An 18,600-nucleotide genomic window follows, 5' to 3' on the forward strand; every position below is an offset into this window, starting at 1 on the left:
TTTTTTTTTAAATATTTGAGAGCGGGCGGAGGGGCAGAGAGTGAAGCAGACTCCCCACTGAGCAGGGAGGCTGATGTGGGGCTCGATCACAGGACCTTGGGATCATGACCTGAGCCAAAGGCAGACACATAAACTGAACCACCCAGGTGCCCTGAAAAAAAGCTCTTCCTGATAACGGCAGGATTATAAGGCCCACAGCACGTTAGGACTAGATAGCTCTTACCAACAACGAAAGGTGATGAGGAATCCTAGTTCCAACAGCATGTGCGATGCTTATTTATAATGAAGTTAGAGAACTAAAAGGCCACTTGAAATTCCGGCTGTAAGCAAAAATGGAAGTGAAGGTCTTCGTGATGGTGTCGAGAATCTATCTTTCTAACCATGGGGCGGCAGATGCTGAAAGCCAAATGCAACAGTAGATCAGTTGCCGAGCTGTGATTTTTACTGAATTCCCGACCTTGCCGCTTCTTGTAAATGAAATTTAAGTCGGAGGAAAGATCTGAATGTATGTTATTGAAACTCGACTACCATGAAGGTTTCAATCATCGTAGAAAACTTTACTCTCTCAAACCCTACAAAACCTCCCCGCTGACTCTTGGCACACCACCCATGTGATGGAAGACTTAAAATTGAGCCTGTTCTAGTCCCGGCATTATGGGTTGGTTGGTAAACAAAATCTGCATGTAATATGACCTATAGTTTGAAATAAAGATAAGGTGATTAATCTCACCCCAAAATATTTAATATCCTTTACTAATTACACCATTAAAAATCTAGGCAATATTTTTGGAAATGTATCTTGAGGGTCAGAAGTTACTTGCATAATACATAAAGACATGAAGGAATTCAAAAGTTTATAACGCCTGCTTGGAACGTTTATGTCCATGTCCCTGACTTGTCTTTTGCGAGGTCCCGTCAGGGTCCCGTAGCCTTTGCATGTTCTTTTGACAGGAAGCACTAGCATCCTAAAATTTTCCTCAGGTCTCCTCCTTCGGGTACCAGGACTTCTCAAGCGAGATTGCATTTGAAAGGGCTATCGAGGGGGCGTCTGGGTGGCACAGTCGGGCAAGCGTCTGACTCCCTCTCGGATCAGGTCCTCATCTTGGGGACTTGCGGTTGAGCCCTGCGTCAGGCTCCACGCTCAGCCTGGCGTCTACTTTAGACTGCCTCTGCCTCTGCCCCTCCCCCCTGCACACGCTCTCTCAAATAAACATCAATTTTTTTAAAAAGGGTTACTGAACTATGGCATAACAGTGTTGTAGCTGAATTACAGGGTAGTGGTTAACCCAGGAAGAAAGGGAAATGGTCGTAATAAACCACAGAACTCCAAGGATGTTCTGGTACCTAGTATGTCCACTGTACTTAATAATAGGTCCCCAGGGTTCACACTGCATTAGGAGTTTTTTTTTTTTTTAAGATTTTATTCATTTATTTGACAGAGATCACAAGTAGGAAGAGAATCAAGCAGAGAGAGGAGGAAGCAGGCTCCCTGCTGAGCAGAGATCCCGATGTGGGGCTCGATCCCAGGACCCTGGGATCACGACCCGAGCCGAAGGCAGAGGTTTTAACCTACTGAGCCACCCAGGCGCCCCTGCATTAGGGTTTTGTTTTAATTCAATACATTTCATGGCATGGCTGGCGAGTCACATATTGATTTGTGTCAATAGGAAAGGGACTGACCCCTCCCGAATGATTGTAATGAAAATCACTATGAACAATTCCACTGGAATTTCTAAAAGACCTGCATTTATGCAAGTGAGGGCTCATAGGGGAATTATTTTCTAGTTTAGCATACAGCAGGTCCAGTTACCAAAAACCCGTAAGATGATTTTCCAAGGTCATGGGTGTTTGTTAATATCTGTGTTAGGACTAGATGGCCACCCAAAGTTCGTGCCTCTTTTTCTGTTGTCTGGACTTGGTTCTGGAATGTGAATATCCAGGTACATCCTACGTTGCTCAGCCACTATTGCTTCTAGTTATGGTTCTTAGGCTAGTTATTAGACTAATTTTCTTCAACGTGGTTTGAATAGCAGTGTGTCAGTTGGGGCTTTGTGAATAAGAGGACGTGCTGTCCACCTGGAAGAAGAATCTTGATAATACAGAATGGCAAAACCGCAAGAAGGAAGGATTCTGGGCCCCTAAACCACTACATCAGAGGAAAGCCATCCGTCCCCCAGGAGCACCAGCAATGGATTATTATGCGAGTGAGAAATAAACTTACGTGTGTTAAGGTAATGACACTTGGGTTTTGATCATAGTAGCTACTGTAATTCTAATCCGTATGGCATCTTTGAGTACTGATAGGATCCCCGTCTTAACTCACTGTGTCACAGAGGAAGAGTTGTCAAGGTGGTGAGATGGTCAGCTACTGTGTAACAAATGACCCTAAAGCACAGTGGCTTCAAACACACGTTGATTCTCTCACAGTTTCCTTGGAAAAGGAAGCCAGGCGTGGCTTTGGCTGGGTGCCTCAGCTCCCACAAGGCTGCCGGCAGGCGGCCAGAGCTGCAGTGACGTGAAGGCTCCACGGGAGGAGAGTCGTCTTCCAAACGCACGTATTCAAGCTGTTGGCTGCGTTGGGATCTTTGTGGGCCTGTGGCTGGACACGTCAGTTCTTTCCACGTGGGCGGCTCCCAGCATGGCAGCTGGCTTCCTCGAAAATGAGTAGGCAAGAGAGGGGACCTAAAATGGAAGCCAAACTCCTTTTGAACCCCGTATTACTGGTGATGTCCCTTCTCTTTGTATTTGGTGACTTAGAAGTGGTCATGAGGCCCACCTCATTTCCAAAGGCAGAGGATTACAAATGGGTACGAATAACAGGGGCGAGGGCATGGGGAGCCGTGTTAATGGCTGCCTCCCACAGTCTGCTCTGGCCGACTCCTTGCTGGTTCATGTCTTTTTATTTTTTTATTTTTTATTTTTTAAAAATTTATTTATTTATTTTGACACAGAGAGATCACAAATAGGCAGAAGCAGGCAGAGAGAGAAGGGGAAGCAGGCTCCCCGCTGAGCAGAGAGCCCGATGTGGGTGGGGCTTGATCCCAGGACCCTGAGACCATGACCTGAGCTGAAGGCAGAGGCATAACCCACTGTGCCACCCAGGTGCTCGATGTCTTTTTATTTTTTTTATTTACTTTTTAAAGATTTTATTTATTTGACAGACAGAGATCACAAGTAGGCGGAGAAGCAGGCAGAGAGAGAGAGGAGGCAGCAGGCTCCCCGCTGAGCAGAGAGCCCAATGTGGGGCTCGATCCCAGGACCCGGGGATCATGACCTGAGCAGAAGGCAGAGGCTTTAACCCACTGAGCCACCCAGGCGCCCTGTCTTTTTATTTTTTAAAAAGATTTTATGGGGCGCCTGGGTGGCTCAGTGGGTTAAAGCCTCTGCTTTCGGCTCAGGTCATGATCTCAGGGTCCTGGGATCGAGCCCCGCATCGGGCTCTCTGCTCAGCGGGGTGCCTGCTTCCTCCTCTCTCTCTGCCTGCCTCTCCGCCTGCTTGTGGTCTCTGTCTGTCAAATAAATAAATAAAATATTAAAAAAAAATAAATAAAAAGATTTTATTCATTTATTTGACAGAGATCACAAGTGGGCAGAGAGGCAGGCAGAGTGGCAGGGGGAAGCAGGCTCCCTGCTGAGCAGAGAGCCCAATGTGGGGCTCGATCCCAGGACCCTGAGATCAGGATCTGAGCCGAAGGCAGAGGCTTAACCCATGGAGCCACCCAGGCACCCCGGTTCCTGTCTTTTTACTTGGAAAACACAGTCATCCCCTTCCAAGGCCCTCCCCATGTCTCATCTCATTACAGCACCAGCTCAAATTTACAAATCCTGTCCTCTGAATTAGGTTTGGGTCCTGACGAGGCTCATAAGGTGCTGTCCCTTAAGGACAGTTCCTCTTGATCTACAGATCTCTGGAAGTAGCACCTTATCTGCTGCCCCCTGCTCCTTGTCTCCTGCAGGCAACAGTGAAATCACGGGTACGTAGCAGTTTGGAAATCTGACCAGAAAAATGTTTGGAAATTCCTGGATTAGGTCTCAAGGCCTGGGAATAATTCACATTCTGAGATCTCAGTTCTGCCACGTGTTTGCAGCTCAGTAGTTTTCTAACCTTGCTTGCTGGCATTTGAATTTTGGGAATCCAGCCGTCTCTAGCTTGTATTTTCTGCCCCTGTTCACTCCCAGCTGGCAGTATATCTACTGAGCTAATTCTCTTGAACACTTTGTGGACTTTCTGTGAATTCCACTGGGTTTCACCCCATTGCACAAAAGCCACAGCCATGTGTCATTAAGTAGTACTCTGAGATACCAGTTTTGATCTTTCTGAGGTTCCAGCAGATTTTACAGTCATACTTTTTTCCTTCTAGACCAGTTCCCGAGCAGTACCCTGGGTTTTATCTCTGCTTGGATGCCATTTCTTGATTTTAGCATCATCTGCCATCTAGGGAGGCTATAGATACTCAACACCACCTAATCCTGGCTTCTTGCTAATAGTCTTTCGCTCAATTTCTCTCTCTCCTTTGCATGTTTCTATAAGCAGCAAGATAAAAAAAAGCAGGAAACATTTTCAACATGTTGGTTAAAGTCTCCTCAGATCGCCCAGGTCTACTCTCCACATATTGCAAATAGTAGGGTTGCTGAACTCTCTGTTCTTACATAACAAAACCCCTCTTTCTTCCAGTTTCTAACAAGGTTTGTCCTCACTTTTTTTTAAAAGCCTTCACCAGCACTTAAAGTTCAAAATTTCTGACTGATCTTTTATTCATGCAACTATTGGGCAAACTCCAGGCATCCCAGCTAAGGAGGAATTAAGGCTTCTTGGGGTACCTGGGTGGCTCAGTCATTAGGCATCTGCCTTCGGCTCAGGTCATGATCCCAGCCTACCGGGGTTGAGCCCCGCATCGAGCTCCCTGCTTGGCGGGAAGCCTGCTTCTCCCTCTCCCACTCCCCCTGCTTCTGTTCCTTCTCTCTCTGTGTGTCTCTCTCTGTCAAATAAATAAATAAAATCTTTTAAAAAAAATTAAGGCTTCAGCCGCTACTATCTCCGGGGAGGCAGAGTTTGGAGATGAAGTTCAGCCAAGCGAGCCACCTAGCAAAATGCACTCAAGAGCAACTGGACATATGCAGTGAGAGACAAGAAGAGAGAAACCAGCAAGGTGCAGGAGACGGAAGATGAGCAGAACCAGAAGCCCTGTCTTTGAAAAGATGCAGAAAGCATCCAATCCTCTGATGAAAGAAAGGAGGTTTTTTTTTTTTTTTTTTAAAAGATTTTATTTATTTATTTGTCAGAGAGAGAGAGGGAGAGAGAGCGCGAGCACAGGCAGAGGCAGAGGGAGAAGCAGGCTCCCCACCAAGCAAGGAGCCAGATGTGGGACTTGATCCCAGGACGCTGGGATCATGACCTGAGCCGAAGGCAGCCGCCCAACCAACTGAGCCACCCAGGCGTCCCAAGAAAGGAGGTTTTTTAAACCAACTGAACAACACCCACAACAATAACAAAACGTAAGAAAAGAATGCAGAATAGAAAAGGGCAGTGACTTTAGACGTGATGGAGAACTGAACACCCAATTATACAGTTATTACGTATGAAATCTAAATGAAGGGGATAAACTGAGAAACATAATTGCAGGAAGACATACAGGGAATATTACTTTTTAAATATTTATTTATTTTAGAGACTGAGAGCATTTCCATGAGAGGGAGGACTGGGCATGAACTAAGACAGGACACACGCACACACATGCACACACGCACACACGTCACAAGTCACAGAAGTGCACAAAACGTCTGGCAAAACCAAGTCCTCACTCACCTCCTATTCCTAAGGCTCCGCCCTTGGCCCCTAAGCCCCGCCCGCTTCCCGCGCGCCTCCTGCGATCCTATAGGCGCAGGGGCGGGGGGAACCCGGGCCTCCGCGTTGTGCGGCTCACGGCGGCGCCTGCGCACTCGAAGCCTGGAGGGGGCTCCCAGAATCCTCAGGGCTCGGCTCCCTTCAGGGAGGCGGCGTGTACTTGGGGCGCGCAGAGCCAGGGCTGAGAGGCTCCTGCGCGGCACTGTCCCGCGCCAGGCGGCCTCTACAGCGGGCTGAGGGTAGCAGTCCCCAGCCCTCGGTGGGCTGGAACGAAGCCCGGCAGCGCGTCGTCCGGCCTGGACTACCGTCCCCAGGGGCCCCTGCGGCGCGGGACACGCTCACTTCCGGCGGGGACAGGGCGTGCGGGCGAGAGCGGGCGGGCGGCTGCTGAGGGGAGAGTCGTCTCGCGCGGGAGCCGGCGGCTGACGGCCTGACTGAGAGGAGCGGCCGCGCGCGTCCGGCAGCCCGTGGGCGGCGGGGCGTGCGGGAACGGATGACGGCGCGAGGCCGGGCTCCGGACAGCCTCCCGAGGGAGGCCAGCCCTGCGCACTCCCGCCGCCGCCGCCGCCGCGAGCCCGGCGCCGACCCCGCGGGGGCCGTGAGGCTGGAGGGGCGGACCGGGACTGAGTGCACGGGTGAGGGTGGCAGGTGGCGGCGGCGCGGGTGCCGGAGGAGGGCGTCCCGGGCTGCGGGGGCCGGCGGACCCAGGAGTGCAGGGTCGGGGGTCCCTGACCTGTCCCCGGGGTCGGGGAGGGGTCCCCGGGCCGGAGCGCGCGGCTGACCTGTTCGGAGAGTCGGGGGTGGGAACTGTCAGGGCCCGGAGCGTGCGGCGGACCAGAGAGCGTGGGGTGGGCGGGATCCGGATGCGGCACCGGCTGACTCCGGAGACCTTGCGACGACTCTCACGTAGTCCCGTCTACCTCTGCTTGAGGTCAGTGTCCTGACCCATTCGGGCCGTTGAAAACGTGACCCTCGGAGGGTAAACAGCCTCAGGGCTTGAGGCCCCAACTCCCCCCACCTGCAGGTTTCTGTTTCCCGAACTCCGACGGAGAAACTTGGCTCAGAGTGGGCAGGGGCTTCTTTAAAACGAGTGTGTCACAAAGCAAAGTGGGTCTCTTGATGGGCTCCTTTTGGTCCAGCCTCTGTAAGCCACGGGGACCCCTTGTCGTAACAGGTAACGCTTCTTCCGGGCGAGGCTGCCTTTCCCAGGTGTTGACAGTGCAGGGGTGGCTTTGAGAGAGGAGGGTGCGTCCCGCCTGAAAACCCGGACGGAGACGCCCAGCTGTAGGTTGTAGGTGTCCCAGTGAGTGCCTGGACTGGGGGGAGGGTTGGGGTGGGGCGGTGAGAACAGAGGGAGCCGAAGGGAGGCGTTTCTAGGCAGTAATATTACAGCTACTCGGCTTCTCGGAACTCCTTTCTCCTGTCCTCCCTCTGTCCTCTCAGGGAGAAGCCCCTCGCCTAATGAGGAGCCGGGAAGAGGAGGAGGTGATGGGAGTTGAACTTCTTAAAGCCACGCCCCCGGTGAGTTCGCATTCCCTCTTTGCCTCTTAAAATACGGTCTTGCCTTCCGGGACTTGGTAATGCTTGTCTCCTTATGAAGAGTATCTGCTGAAGACTTCAGTCCTGGGCCTGTGTCCTATTTCCTCCCTTTCTGATGAGTGATGGGACCACGGAGACAGTCTCAGATAACCCAGTGCCCTCTCGGAGCGTCCTCTTCTCCTTACAGCTGTTTAGTCTTCATTTGAGAAATGACCCACTCTGAGCTTTTCCGTGTGTGTTTCCTCATAAGTATATGACAACACAGAAATGCAGCCCTTAGAGAAAATTTGAGAGCCACCATCTGCCCACTTCCTAAGTAGCCATCCTGGCTGGCTGGCTGGCTGGCTTTCTTTTTTAAAGATTTTATCCATTTATTTGACAGAGAGAGACAGCAAGAGAGGGAACACAAGCAGGGGGAGTGGGAGAAGGAGAAGCCGCCTCCTGCAGACCAGGGAGCCCCACGTGGGGCTTGATCCCAGGACCCCAGGATCGTGACCCAAGCTGAAGGCAGACACTTAATGACTGAGCCCCCCGGGCGCCCCACCATCCTGGCTTTCGTAGAGCTTAAATCTGTTGGAGAAATGAAACGGCAGCAAACATTGGTCTATACAGTGTGATCCATGCCGTAGCTGTAGAACTAGACTTGCTGCGGAGTAATGGGGAAGGACCATTCACAGGCTCTCTGAGTACCTTTGGGTACGTTAGGAAAAGGTGTTCCTTCCGGACTGGTGAAGCTCTGTGACACACCACAGTCTAGCAAGAGAAAATCTACTTTATTTTTAGCTCCATTTTGCCTCCTTGGTGAGAGAGCCTTGAATGGCATGTAGCCTACATAGTCATACTCACTGTTGAAGGGGGAGGGGTTGGGAGCTGTGATTCTGAGTTGTATCTTGAAGGAAGAGGACGAGATCTGCAGGCATAGGTGAGATGTCTGGCATTTGGGCCAGAATATGCAAAGGTTTCCCCTCCCCACTTGGCTTTGAACCATGAGCATCTTAAAATGCCAGGGGATGTTCTGTATATCCTTTTTTTTTCTAGGATGAATACCATAATCTATTTAATCAGCCTCTTGTTCCAAAGCTAAATTATTGCCAGTGTTTTATTATTTAACAGATTATTGCAGTGATCATCTTTGTTGTTGAATTTTTGCCCTCATCACTGATAATTTTCTTGGACTAAATTCCTAATTTTTCATTTCTTGTGGATTAAGAGTTTCTCACACTTTACTTCAGAACATTTTTAATTTAATTTAATTTAATTTTTTTAAAAAGATTTTATTTATTTATTTGGTGGAGAGAGACACAGCGAGAGAGGGAACACAAGCAAGGGAAGTGGGCGTGGGAAGCCTGAAGCCTGGAAGCCCGATGCGGGACTCGATCCCAGGACCCTGGAATCATGACCTGAGCCGAAGGCAGGTGCTTAACGACTGAGCCACTCAGGCACCCTGAACATTTTTAATTTTAATATTTTTATGACCAATAATTTAAGAACTATGATTCATGTTCTAATTAAAGTGAACTGCTAAATGAGTGTTATCAGCAAATTTTATTATAAAAAATTATAAAATTTGATGAATAGACTTACCAAATAAAAAATAACAGGATAATAAAATTGTCTTTATTTTATATAGAAGACACATTGAGCAACTTATAGCAAAACACCTTTTCTGATCAGGTATAATACCACAAAACACGCAGTACCAATGGAACTTGTTTCCTAAGCATTTAAACATTTTAGATGTAAGCAGTGTTGTTATTTGTGGGGAAAATATTTTAAGAGTGGCAAAGTATGGCATAAAGATTAATAGCATGATTGTGGCACCAGACTGCTTGGGTACAAATTCTAGCTCCAGTATATACTAGATAATAATCATCTTAATTTCTGTTTCCTCAACCATAAAAATGGGAATAATATCAGTACCTAATTCATAGCATTGTTGTGAGCATTAATGAGTTAATGTATTTTAAGTATTTAGAAAAGTACCTGGCACATAATAAGCACTATATAAACATTAGATTTATATGCTACTGCTTGCCTATGTGCCATGTAGTTGTTCATACAGTATATAAAATACACACAGTATATACACACTGTAACATATATGTGAAAAATCTACAATATGTTTGATGCACAAGAAGCCCTAAACATCAGGAGGCTTTTTATATCCAATGGGATTTTAATTTTAAAACTAATAATAATTTACACTGGATTTGGGAGAGTCCTTGTTCTGGGTAAGATGGACTAAGCCCAGTTTACCTTGTCTTTTCCACTGAAAGTTGCTCTAGAACCAGAACAGCATGCATGGGGCGTGATTTGAGGCTTTAAAAAGTAAATAGTATGGGCGCCTGTGTGGCTCAGTCGTTAAGCGTCTGCCTTCATCTCAGGTCATGATTCTAGGGTCCTGGGATCGAGTCCCACTTCAGGCTCTCTGCTCCGCAGGAAGCCTGCTTCTCCCTTTCCCACTGCCCCTGCTTTTATTCCCTCTCGCTGTCTCTCTCTCTGTCAAATAAATAAAATCTTAAAAAAAAAAAAAAGTAAATAGTAGCAGGCCGATTGGGGAAGAAACCCAAAATGCAATGTTATTACCTTTTTTTTCATTCCCAGTACCTCCTAGCATGGATTCAACAAAGCACAAAACCCAGAAGGGGATTTTGGCATGGGTGAAAAGGATTGCAAGAGAAAACCTAGTTCAGGCTCAAGAAGTAGGAAGGGGATCCAGTGCTCAGAGAGGGTGGATGGAAATCTACCATAAAAGAAAAGTTCTCTGTTTTCTCGTGCCCTGAGACTAGCAGTGGGGTCTGCAGAAGTCTAAAATTCTGAAGGATGAGAAATTTTCTCTGTGATTGAAGAAGCTCTTACTGCCTTTTTTCTTTCTTTTTCTTTTTCCCTGCTTATGTTCTTTCCTTTCTCGGTCCCATGGGTGAATATAGTCAGGGTAGCTGCCCAGTAGAGTGGAATAAATAAGCCCCAGTCATCTGGCCAGAAGACTGAAAAGGGGAACCCCTAGGAAGTAGAAAACACTGGACAGACCACAGAGAAGGAGGAGCTTTGGAAATCAACCATATAAAGTTGTTTATGAACTCCTGGGCTCACTGTAAGTTGCTCATGCACGTATCCGGCCCTGAAAAGCATGCCATAGTCTGTGAGAAGTGAACTCCAGTTCAGATGGCTGGCCACCTAGTACTGCACCGTAAGACAGACGTGCAGATCACTTCATAGGCTTTGGAAATGGAGCGTGAACAAAGTTGTCAATATTCTTTATATAAATATAATTTAAACAAGACATAGAGTCTCATAACATCCAAAATGTCAAGGATGCTACCTAAGATTACTCAGCTGATGAAAATCTAGGGAAATTTCAATTCAGAGGGGAAAAGATAATCACCAGATACTAACATTGATGTGACACCAATGGTGGAATTATCTGATAAGGATTTTAAAGCAGTTATTATAAAAATACTCCAACAAGTAAAACTCTTAAAGTGAATAGATAGTATCAGCAAAGAAACAGAAAATATCAATAGGAAATGAAAAATAGAATTACCAAAATAAGCTCACTGGATGGGCTTAGTGGCATTATGGAGATGACAGTGGACTTAGTGAACTTGAAATTAAATAGAAACTATCTAATCTGAAAATAGATAAAAGACTGAAGAGAGTCTCAGGGCCCTGAGGGACAACACCAGAATGTTTAACATTTGTATCAGTGAAGTTCCAAAAAGAAGAAGTGAAGTGTAGGGATGCCTGGGTGGCTCAGTGGGTTAGGCCTCTGCCTTCGGCTCGGGTCGTGGTCTCAGGGTCCTGGGATCGAGCTCCTCATCGGGCTCCCTGCTCAGCGGGAGGCCTGCTTCTCCCTCTCTCTCTCCCGCTGCTTGTGTTCCCTCTCTCGCTGTCTGTCTCCTTGTCAAATGAATAAAATCTTAAAAAAAAAAAAAATACTCAGAGGAAAGAACTGTCAACCCAGGATTATCTGTCCAGCAAAAATAGCCTTCAGAATTGGAGGTGAAATAGTTTCTTATATGAAGGAAAAGTAAGAAAATTCATTGACGGATTTCTCAAAGAATTGCAAAAGGAGGTTCTTCAGATCGAAATTGTAAGAAGGGAACTGGAACATCAGGAATGAGAAAGTACAAGAGAAATGGTAAATATATATATGTAAATACAATACACTGTTCTTCTGAGTTATTTAAAATATCTTCAAATATTAAAAGCAGAACTAATATCTTCACCTTATTGAACAGAATTTGAATATAGTCTGGCTTCAGAGACCATGTTCTTAACTAACACAGTATTTGAAATTAGATAAAACACAAGTAAAACTTGTTGAAATATTAAACCAAATATTTTCCCCTGTTCTTGGCCACCTCCTCCTTCTACTCCTTTCCTGTCCCTCCTTCATTATCATCTTAGGTAACAGTTCTTGAGCACTTAGCCAGGTACTGTGACTGTTACCCCATTAAATTCTCACAATGCAGCTGTGAGGTAGCTACCAAAATAATTCCCATTTTTCATGGGGGGAAACCGAGGCACGTGTGGTTAATTAACTTTACAAGATCATCTAGCTAGTCTGTGCCAGAGCCTGAATTCTTTGAAATAATCTGACCTTTTTGTCTGGTTTTATTCACAATTGGTATTTATTCAGAGCTCATTCTTAAATGTTGATGTAAGTGAAATCTCAAAGTAAGAAATGGCAAATCTGTCAGGAACCACAAAATGGGTGACCAGTATCACTTGCTGGTTGGTTAGGAAATTCAGCCCATGTAACAAAACAGGTTGTGCTCATCTCATATGATCTCTTTGGATACTTCTCGTCAGTGTGTTTTCTTAATGCAAACATACTTTTATGTCAAAAGGAAAAAATATTGCTAGGTATTTTTTTCTTTCATTTTTTAGACATACCTCTTAACATCTCAGAACACTAAGATTTCTTAGACTGTATTGTGGAGGTTGAAATCATGTTCATCAGGTCAGCATCTTTCCTTGAAGCTTTACCCCCCAGTCCCAGAGCTCTTTAATTTCTCCATGTAGAAAAGTGATCTAGTTTCTAACATAGATAAATATAGTTCATCTTTGAGCAACATAGGGGTTGACTTTGATCTCTGCATAGAAAATCCACTTATAACTTTGTTCCCCCCAGACGTGACTCCTAAGAGCCTACTGTTAACTGGAAGCCTTACTGATAATATAAACAGTTGATCAGTACATGTGTGTTACATGTTACATTCTTATAAAAATGAGCTAGAGAAAATAAATTGTTAAAGTCATGTGGAAGAGAAAATAACACAGTACTGTACTTAGTGATTGAAAAAAACTCACATGTCAGTGAACTTGTGAAGTTCTAACCTGTGCTGTTCAAGGGTCAACTGCAATTTAGTACTTGATGTTCTGTCTTAAATGCAGTCAACATTTATCCATATGACAGTCTCTTCTCACCACCATAAAATCGTGAATGTTTGGAGAGCTAATATAACTAGGCAGAAAAGTTGTCCAGTAGCTAACTGGTTTGGACCCGGGTGTAATTATATATGCAGAACGTTTGGGTTTTCATTTCCCCTGTAGCATGAACAGCATTGCCCTTGACCCGTAGAGCTAGCTAAGTAATGGCATGAACACTAAGCAAGGTTATTTTTGTGTCATTTCAGGATTCAGTGACTTTCACGGATGTGGCCATAGACTTCTCCCAAGATGAATGGGAATGGCTGAATCTTGCCCAAAGGGCTTTATACAAGAAAGTGATGCTAGAGAACTACAGGAACCTGCTTTCATTGGGTAAGAGTGTCCTCCTCCTCCGCATTGGAGTCTTTCCACCTCGGTAGTCTTTTATGCCTTTATCAGCATTTCCCTGTAATATCCCTTTTCTCTCAGTACCTTTTGGACTGGTCATAACTCTGCAGTCTCCACAACATAGCCAATTTTCTTATCTTTCCATCTGTGCAGGTCTTTGCTTTTCTAAACCAGACGTCATCTCCTTACTGGAGCAAGGTAGAGAGCCGTGGATGATGGAAGGAGAGATGACAAGAGGCCTCTGCTCAGGTAAGGCAGATAATTAGAGTTGGGGAACTATTCTCAAGAGGTTTCTTCTGTTGTTGTTGTTGTTTTTAAAGATATTTCTTTTCTGATACTTGTTGGAAAACACCTCTTAAAAATCCCTCTCAAATTGAAACTTTTTGTTCTAACACTATTTTAAGTGGATCTTCTCCGCTGCTGTGACATGCCACTTATACCTCTACTGATTTCCTGCAGACACCACAGTCTCTTTGTGAGCTCTGTTACGTTCTGTGATGTTTACCTAGTTCTCAAGTACCATATTGTTGTAATCATCTCTGATGTTCAACATTTCTGAATTCTTCTTTTTTTATTATATTTATTTATTTATGTGACAGAGAGAGACAGATCACAAGTAGGCAGAGAGTCAGGCAGAGGGAGAGGGAGAAGCGGGCTCTCCGCTAAGCAGGGAGTTTGATGTGGGGCTTGATCCCAGGACCCTGAGATCATGACCTGAGCAGAAAGCAGAGGCTTAACCCACTGAGCCACCCAGCTTAACCGACTGAGCTACCCAGGCACCCCTACATTTCTGAATTCTTTAGACAAATTTGTATTTAGTTTTTTAAACTGGTTTAAGTGTTTTCTTTAAAATGTGAGCTTATCAGGTTAACAACTATTAGAGCTATGCTCTTCCCTTTGCCTTTAATTATTTTTGTCTTTGGTGTTTCTGTTATTTATTTTTGCTTTGTTGTTTATGTCTGGGTTTTTTTTTTCCCTTTACACCATCTTACTCCTTGAAATGAAAAGGTTTTTAGTCCTAGAAGTTGTTACCTTTATGTCTTTATATATTTGTAAATCTGTATTTTAAAATTGATCCATTTGAGATTTAAAACATCATCATTTGATATTCATAAAGGATGAATAAATTAGGTAGCTAACTTTACCTCCTTTCTCTATGTTCATCATCTTCCCACTTTTGTTGTACTCATTGGGATTTTTGGCCTAGTTAATTTTTAAAAATGTATTTATTTTTTTCCCTGCCTTGCTTGATAGGTGTTTTTCTGGTATGAAAGCTAGATAAGAGTTTATAGATTATATGTTACAGTGAAATAAGCCTCAGGTGAAATGGTTACAGTTTATTCTGTACCTTGTAGTATGGCTGGCTTTTTCCTGCTTCCAGTTCTCAGAGGTTCAAGAAGATTTGGGTAGGTCACTTGTAGCCCTAATGGTGTATATTCATAAATAAGAAATAAGAAAAAATAAATAAGCATCCAACTGAGGATATTAGAAAGAACAAAATGAGTCTAAGGTAAACTAAAGTTATGTATAGTGACTTACACTCCTGGAGGTAAAAGTAGGAGTAAATGAACTAGTAAATAGTAGATATAATGAAAATCAAATTGGTGCTTCTTTAGAAAACCAATAAAATATATAAATTGTCAAATATGTAAACAAATGAGAGAAAAGAAAAGAAATGATATTAAGTAACCATTGACACGTAAGTACTTAAAAGAATCATATAAAAAAAAGAATCATATGAATCTATTTTCCTCAATTTTCTATAAGGAATTTGAAAACCTGGATGAGATGGGTAATGTTTTAGGATAATATAAATTACCGTAACCTACACCAGAAGAGAGAGAAATTTTAACCAGACTGGTTACCATAGAAGAAATCTAGAAAGTTATCTCAGAACTGCTTTCCCCAAGAACAGAAGCAACAACTCCCAATAGTTTCACAAATAAATTCTGTAAAACCTGTAAGGAAAAATATCAACATTATTTAAAATGTTCCATGACAGAGAATATAAAAAAGAATTTAAAAAAATTACATTTATGAAGACAACATAACATTTGATGCCAGAATATTACCAAAATAGCATCAAAAAAGGAAAATACAAATTTCAATTATGAATATTGGTACATAATTTTGAATAAAAAATCATCTTGAAATAATACGCCAGAGCCCAGGAGGGTTTATCCAGAAATGCAAGGATGGTTGCATTGCCTAACTTTCTGTAAGAATTGTCAAAGACCTCTGTGGTCTTCAGTAATTGATTCACACGGTTTCACTGAGGAAGTTTCCATTCTTCTAGTGTTAAGTAAAGGAGACATTTGCTTTCTCAATATCTTTCAGACTTGGAGTATGTTTGGATGACCAAGGAATTATCACCAAACCAGGGCATTTATGAAGAAAAATTATCCCAGGCAATGATAATGGAAAGACTTCCAAGCTGTGACCTTAAATGTCCCACATTAGGGGTAAACTGGAAATGTGAAGACCTATTTAAGAGGGAGCTGGTAAGTCAGAAGACACACTTCAGTCAGGAGACAGTCACTCATACGGATGCCCTTATTGAGAGAAGAGACCACTTTAACAAATCTGGGACAGTTTTTCATCTGAAGAGATCATCTTATCTAAAGCAGGTATTTCCCATCAAAGAGAGAATATGTAATTTTGAGACCGATAATAAAAGTTTAAAAACACATTCGCTTGTGAAAAAACACAAGCAAGTCTACGGAGAAAAGAAACGTCTGAAATGTAATGACTGTGAGAAAACTTTCAGCAAAATCTCAACCCTCACTCTTCATCAAAGAATTCATACCGGAGAGAAACCCTATGAATGTACTGAATGTGGGAAAGCCTTCAGCCAGAGTGCTCACCTCGCCCAACATCAGAGAATACATACAGGAGAAAAACCCTTTGAATGTACTGAATGTGGGAAAGCCTTCAGCCAGAACGCTCATCTTACTCAACATCAGAGAGTTCATACTGGAGAGAAACCGTATCCGTGTAAGCGGTGTAATAAGGCTTTCAGCCAGCTTGCGCACCTCGCTCAACATCAGAGAGTTCATACTGGAGAGAGACCCTATGAGTGTATCGAATGCGGGAAGGCCTTTAGCGATTGTTCATCCCTGTCTCATCATCGAAGGATTCACACTGGAAAAAGACCGTATGAATGTGTGGACTGTGGGAAAGCTTTCAGGCAGAATGCTTCTCTTATACGTCATCGGCGGTATTACCACACTGGAGAGAAACCGTTCGATTGCATTGATTGTGGGAAGGCGTTCACCGATCACATAGGCCTTATTCAGCATAAGAGAATTCATACTGGAGAGAGACCTTACAAATGTCATGTGTGTGGGAAGGCTTTTAGCCATGGCTCGTCCCTGACTGTACATCAGAGAATTCATACCGGAGAGAAACCTTACGAGTGTAATATCTGTGAGAAGGCCTTTAGCCATCGTGGCTCACTTACTCTTCATCAGAGAGTTCATACTGGGGAGAAACCCTACGAATGTCAAGAATGTGGGAAGGCTTTTCGGCAGAGTACACACCTTGCTCATCATCAGAGAATTCATACTGGAGAGAAGCCTTACGCGTGTAAGGAATGCAGCAAAACTTTCAGCCAGAATGCGCACCTTGCACAACATCAGAAAACACACACTGGAGAGAAACCTTATGAATGTAAGGAATGCGGTAAGGCTTTCAGTCAGATTGCACACCTTGTTCAACACCAGAGAGTTCACACTGGTGAGAAGCCTTATGAATGTATTGAATGTGGGAAGGCCTTTAGTGATGGCTCCTATCTTGTGCAACATCAGAGACTCCACACTGGGAAAAGACCATATGTATGTCTTGAATGTGGAAAGGCATTCCGACAGAGGGCGTCCCTGATTTGTCACCAGAGGTGTCATACAGGCGAGAAACCTTATGACTGTAATGTTTGTGGGAAAGCCTTTAGCCATCGTAAATCTCTTACTCTACATCAAAGAATCCATACAGGAGAGAAACCTTATGAGTGTAAGGAATGTAGCAAAGCCTTCAGCCAGATTGCCCATCTTACACTTCATAAGAGAATTCATACTGGAGAAAGGCCCTATGAATGTAAAGAATGTGGGAAAGCCTTCAGGCAGAGCGTGCATCTTGCGCATCATCAGCGAATTCATACTGGAGAGTCGTCCTCAATTATTCCCTCCTCCTCACCCCCATACCACCAAGCCCTCTAGATTCAATCTTCTGATTGCCTCTAGGGTCTGTCCACTTTTTTCCAGTCTATGTCCTATCATCATAGTCCAAGATGAAACCGTCTCATTTTTATTTTTACCATAATGTTAGAGCCATTATCCCTCTTGTTCCCCTCAAGTGCATTTTTAACACTATAGCCAGCGTAATCTTTTAAAAATAAAAATATATGTTACTTTCCCATTTAAAAACATTTCCCATTTAAAACATTCCCATTTAAAACATTTAAGAATAAGTTGGTCCACCTAAAGGGCTTAGCACACAACCGTTGACGTATAATTAGTGCCATTAAGGTAAAAGTTTCCTTGCTGTCATGTTCAGCTGCATGTAAAATCTAATAGTTCAAGGCTAAGAAGCCTATACATTTGAGAGAAGACAAAGGATTGTCTGCGTTCCTAGGAGGTAGAAAAATGAACACACTCAGAGTTGAAAGAGTCTGTGATGGACAAGATAACGTGTTGGCTTACCACTCCCTCCGAATGAATAAATACAAGGGTTTGTAGCACTGCTGAGGAGGGACGCTCACTTTCCCCAGCGCTTAGCTGTTAGACTAGGCCTGTTAGAACAAAGGCGTTGGGTAGCATGTAGGACTAGCGAGGTATTAAAAACAAACTAAAGTCAGCAAGCAAGAAAACTTGAACAGATTAATAGCCATGAAATAAACAGAAAAAAGTAGTTTAACACTTTCACCTGTAGAAAAGCACAGACAGTTCCTGTGATGTTTGAATTGTTCTAGAGCATAAAATAAATACAGTAAAGCTGTCCATCTTACTCTGTGAGACTGACAAGAGTGGTACCAGAAGAAAAGCACATATGCTGCATTTAGCTTCTGAATGTAGATGTTAAAACTTAAGCTTACTCTTTGAATATTAAAAGGCCGAGTAAATGGAAAGCTAGACCTTCTTTGTAAAATAGAAAGACTTCGGTAAAGATATTTCTCCTTGTGTTAAATCTGTAAATTAATCAATAGTCCAGTAAAAATCCCAATATATTTTTAAGTTGACAAGCTGATTCTGACCATCTATGGAATATAGAATTGTGGTATAATAGTGAGTGAGTGAGTACTACATTCCTTACGATACTCACTTAACATTAACTGAGCATTTACTAATATGTTCCAGGCCCTGTTTTGGGTGCTAGGGATATAACAAGAGTGCAAAATATGCAAGTTTTTGCCCTCACAGACCTAGTGGGAGAAGACAGAC

General features: G+C 43.9%; 1 protein-coding gene across 1 annotated transcript; it reads left to right on the forward strand.

The window, feature by feature from the left end:
- Positions 1–7,306: 7,306 nt before the first annotated feature.
- LOC308358462 (uncharacterized protein) lies at positions 7,307–18,391 on the forward strand (the record flags this gene model as incomplete). The annotated part of the gene is made up of 2 exons (XM_080828639.1): positions 7,307–7,366; positions 16,216–18,391. 2 exons carry the CDS (start codon positions 7,307–7,309, stop codon positions 17,377–17,379), a joined length of 1,224 nt encoding a protein of 407 aa, XP_080684765.1. The 3' UTR covers positions 17,380–18,391.
- Positions 18,392–18,600: the final 209 nt, after the last annotated feature.

The sequence above is a fragment of the Martes martes genome (assembly GCF_963455335.1).
Source record: "Martes martes genome assembly, chromosome: 17".
NCBI lineage: Eukaryota > Metazoa > Chordata > Mammalia > Carnivora > Mustelidae > Martes > Martes martes.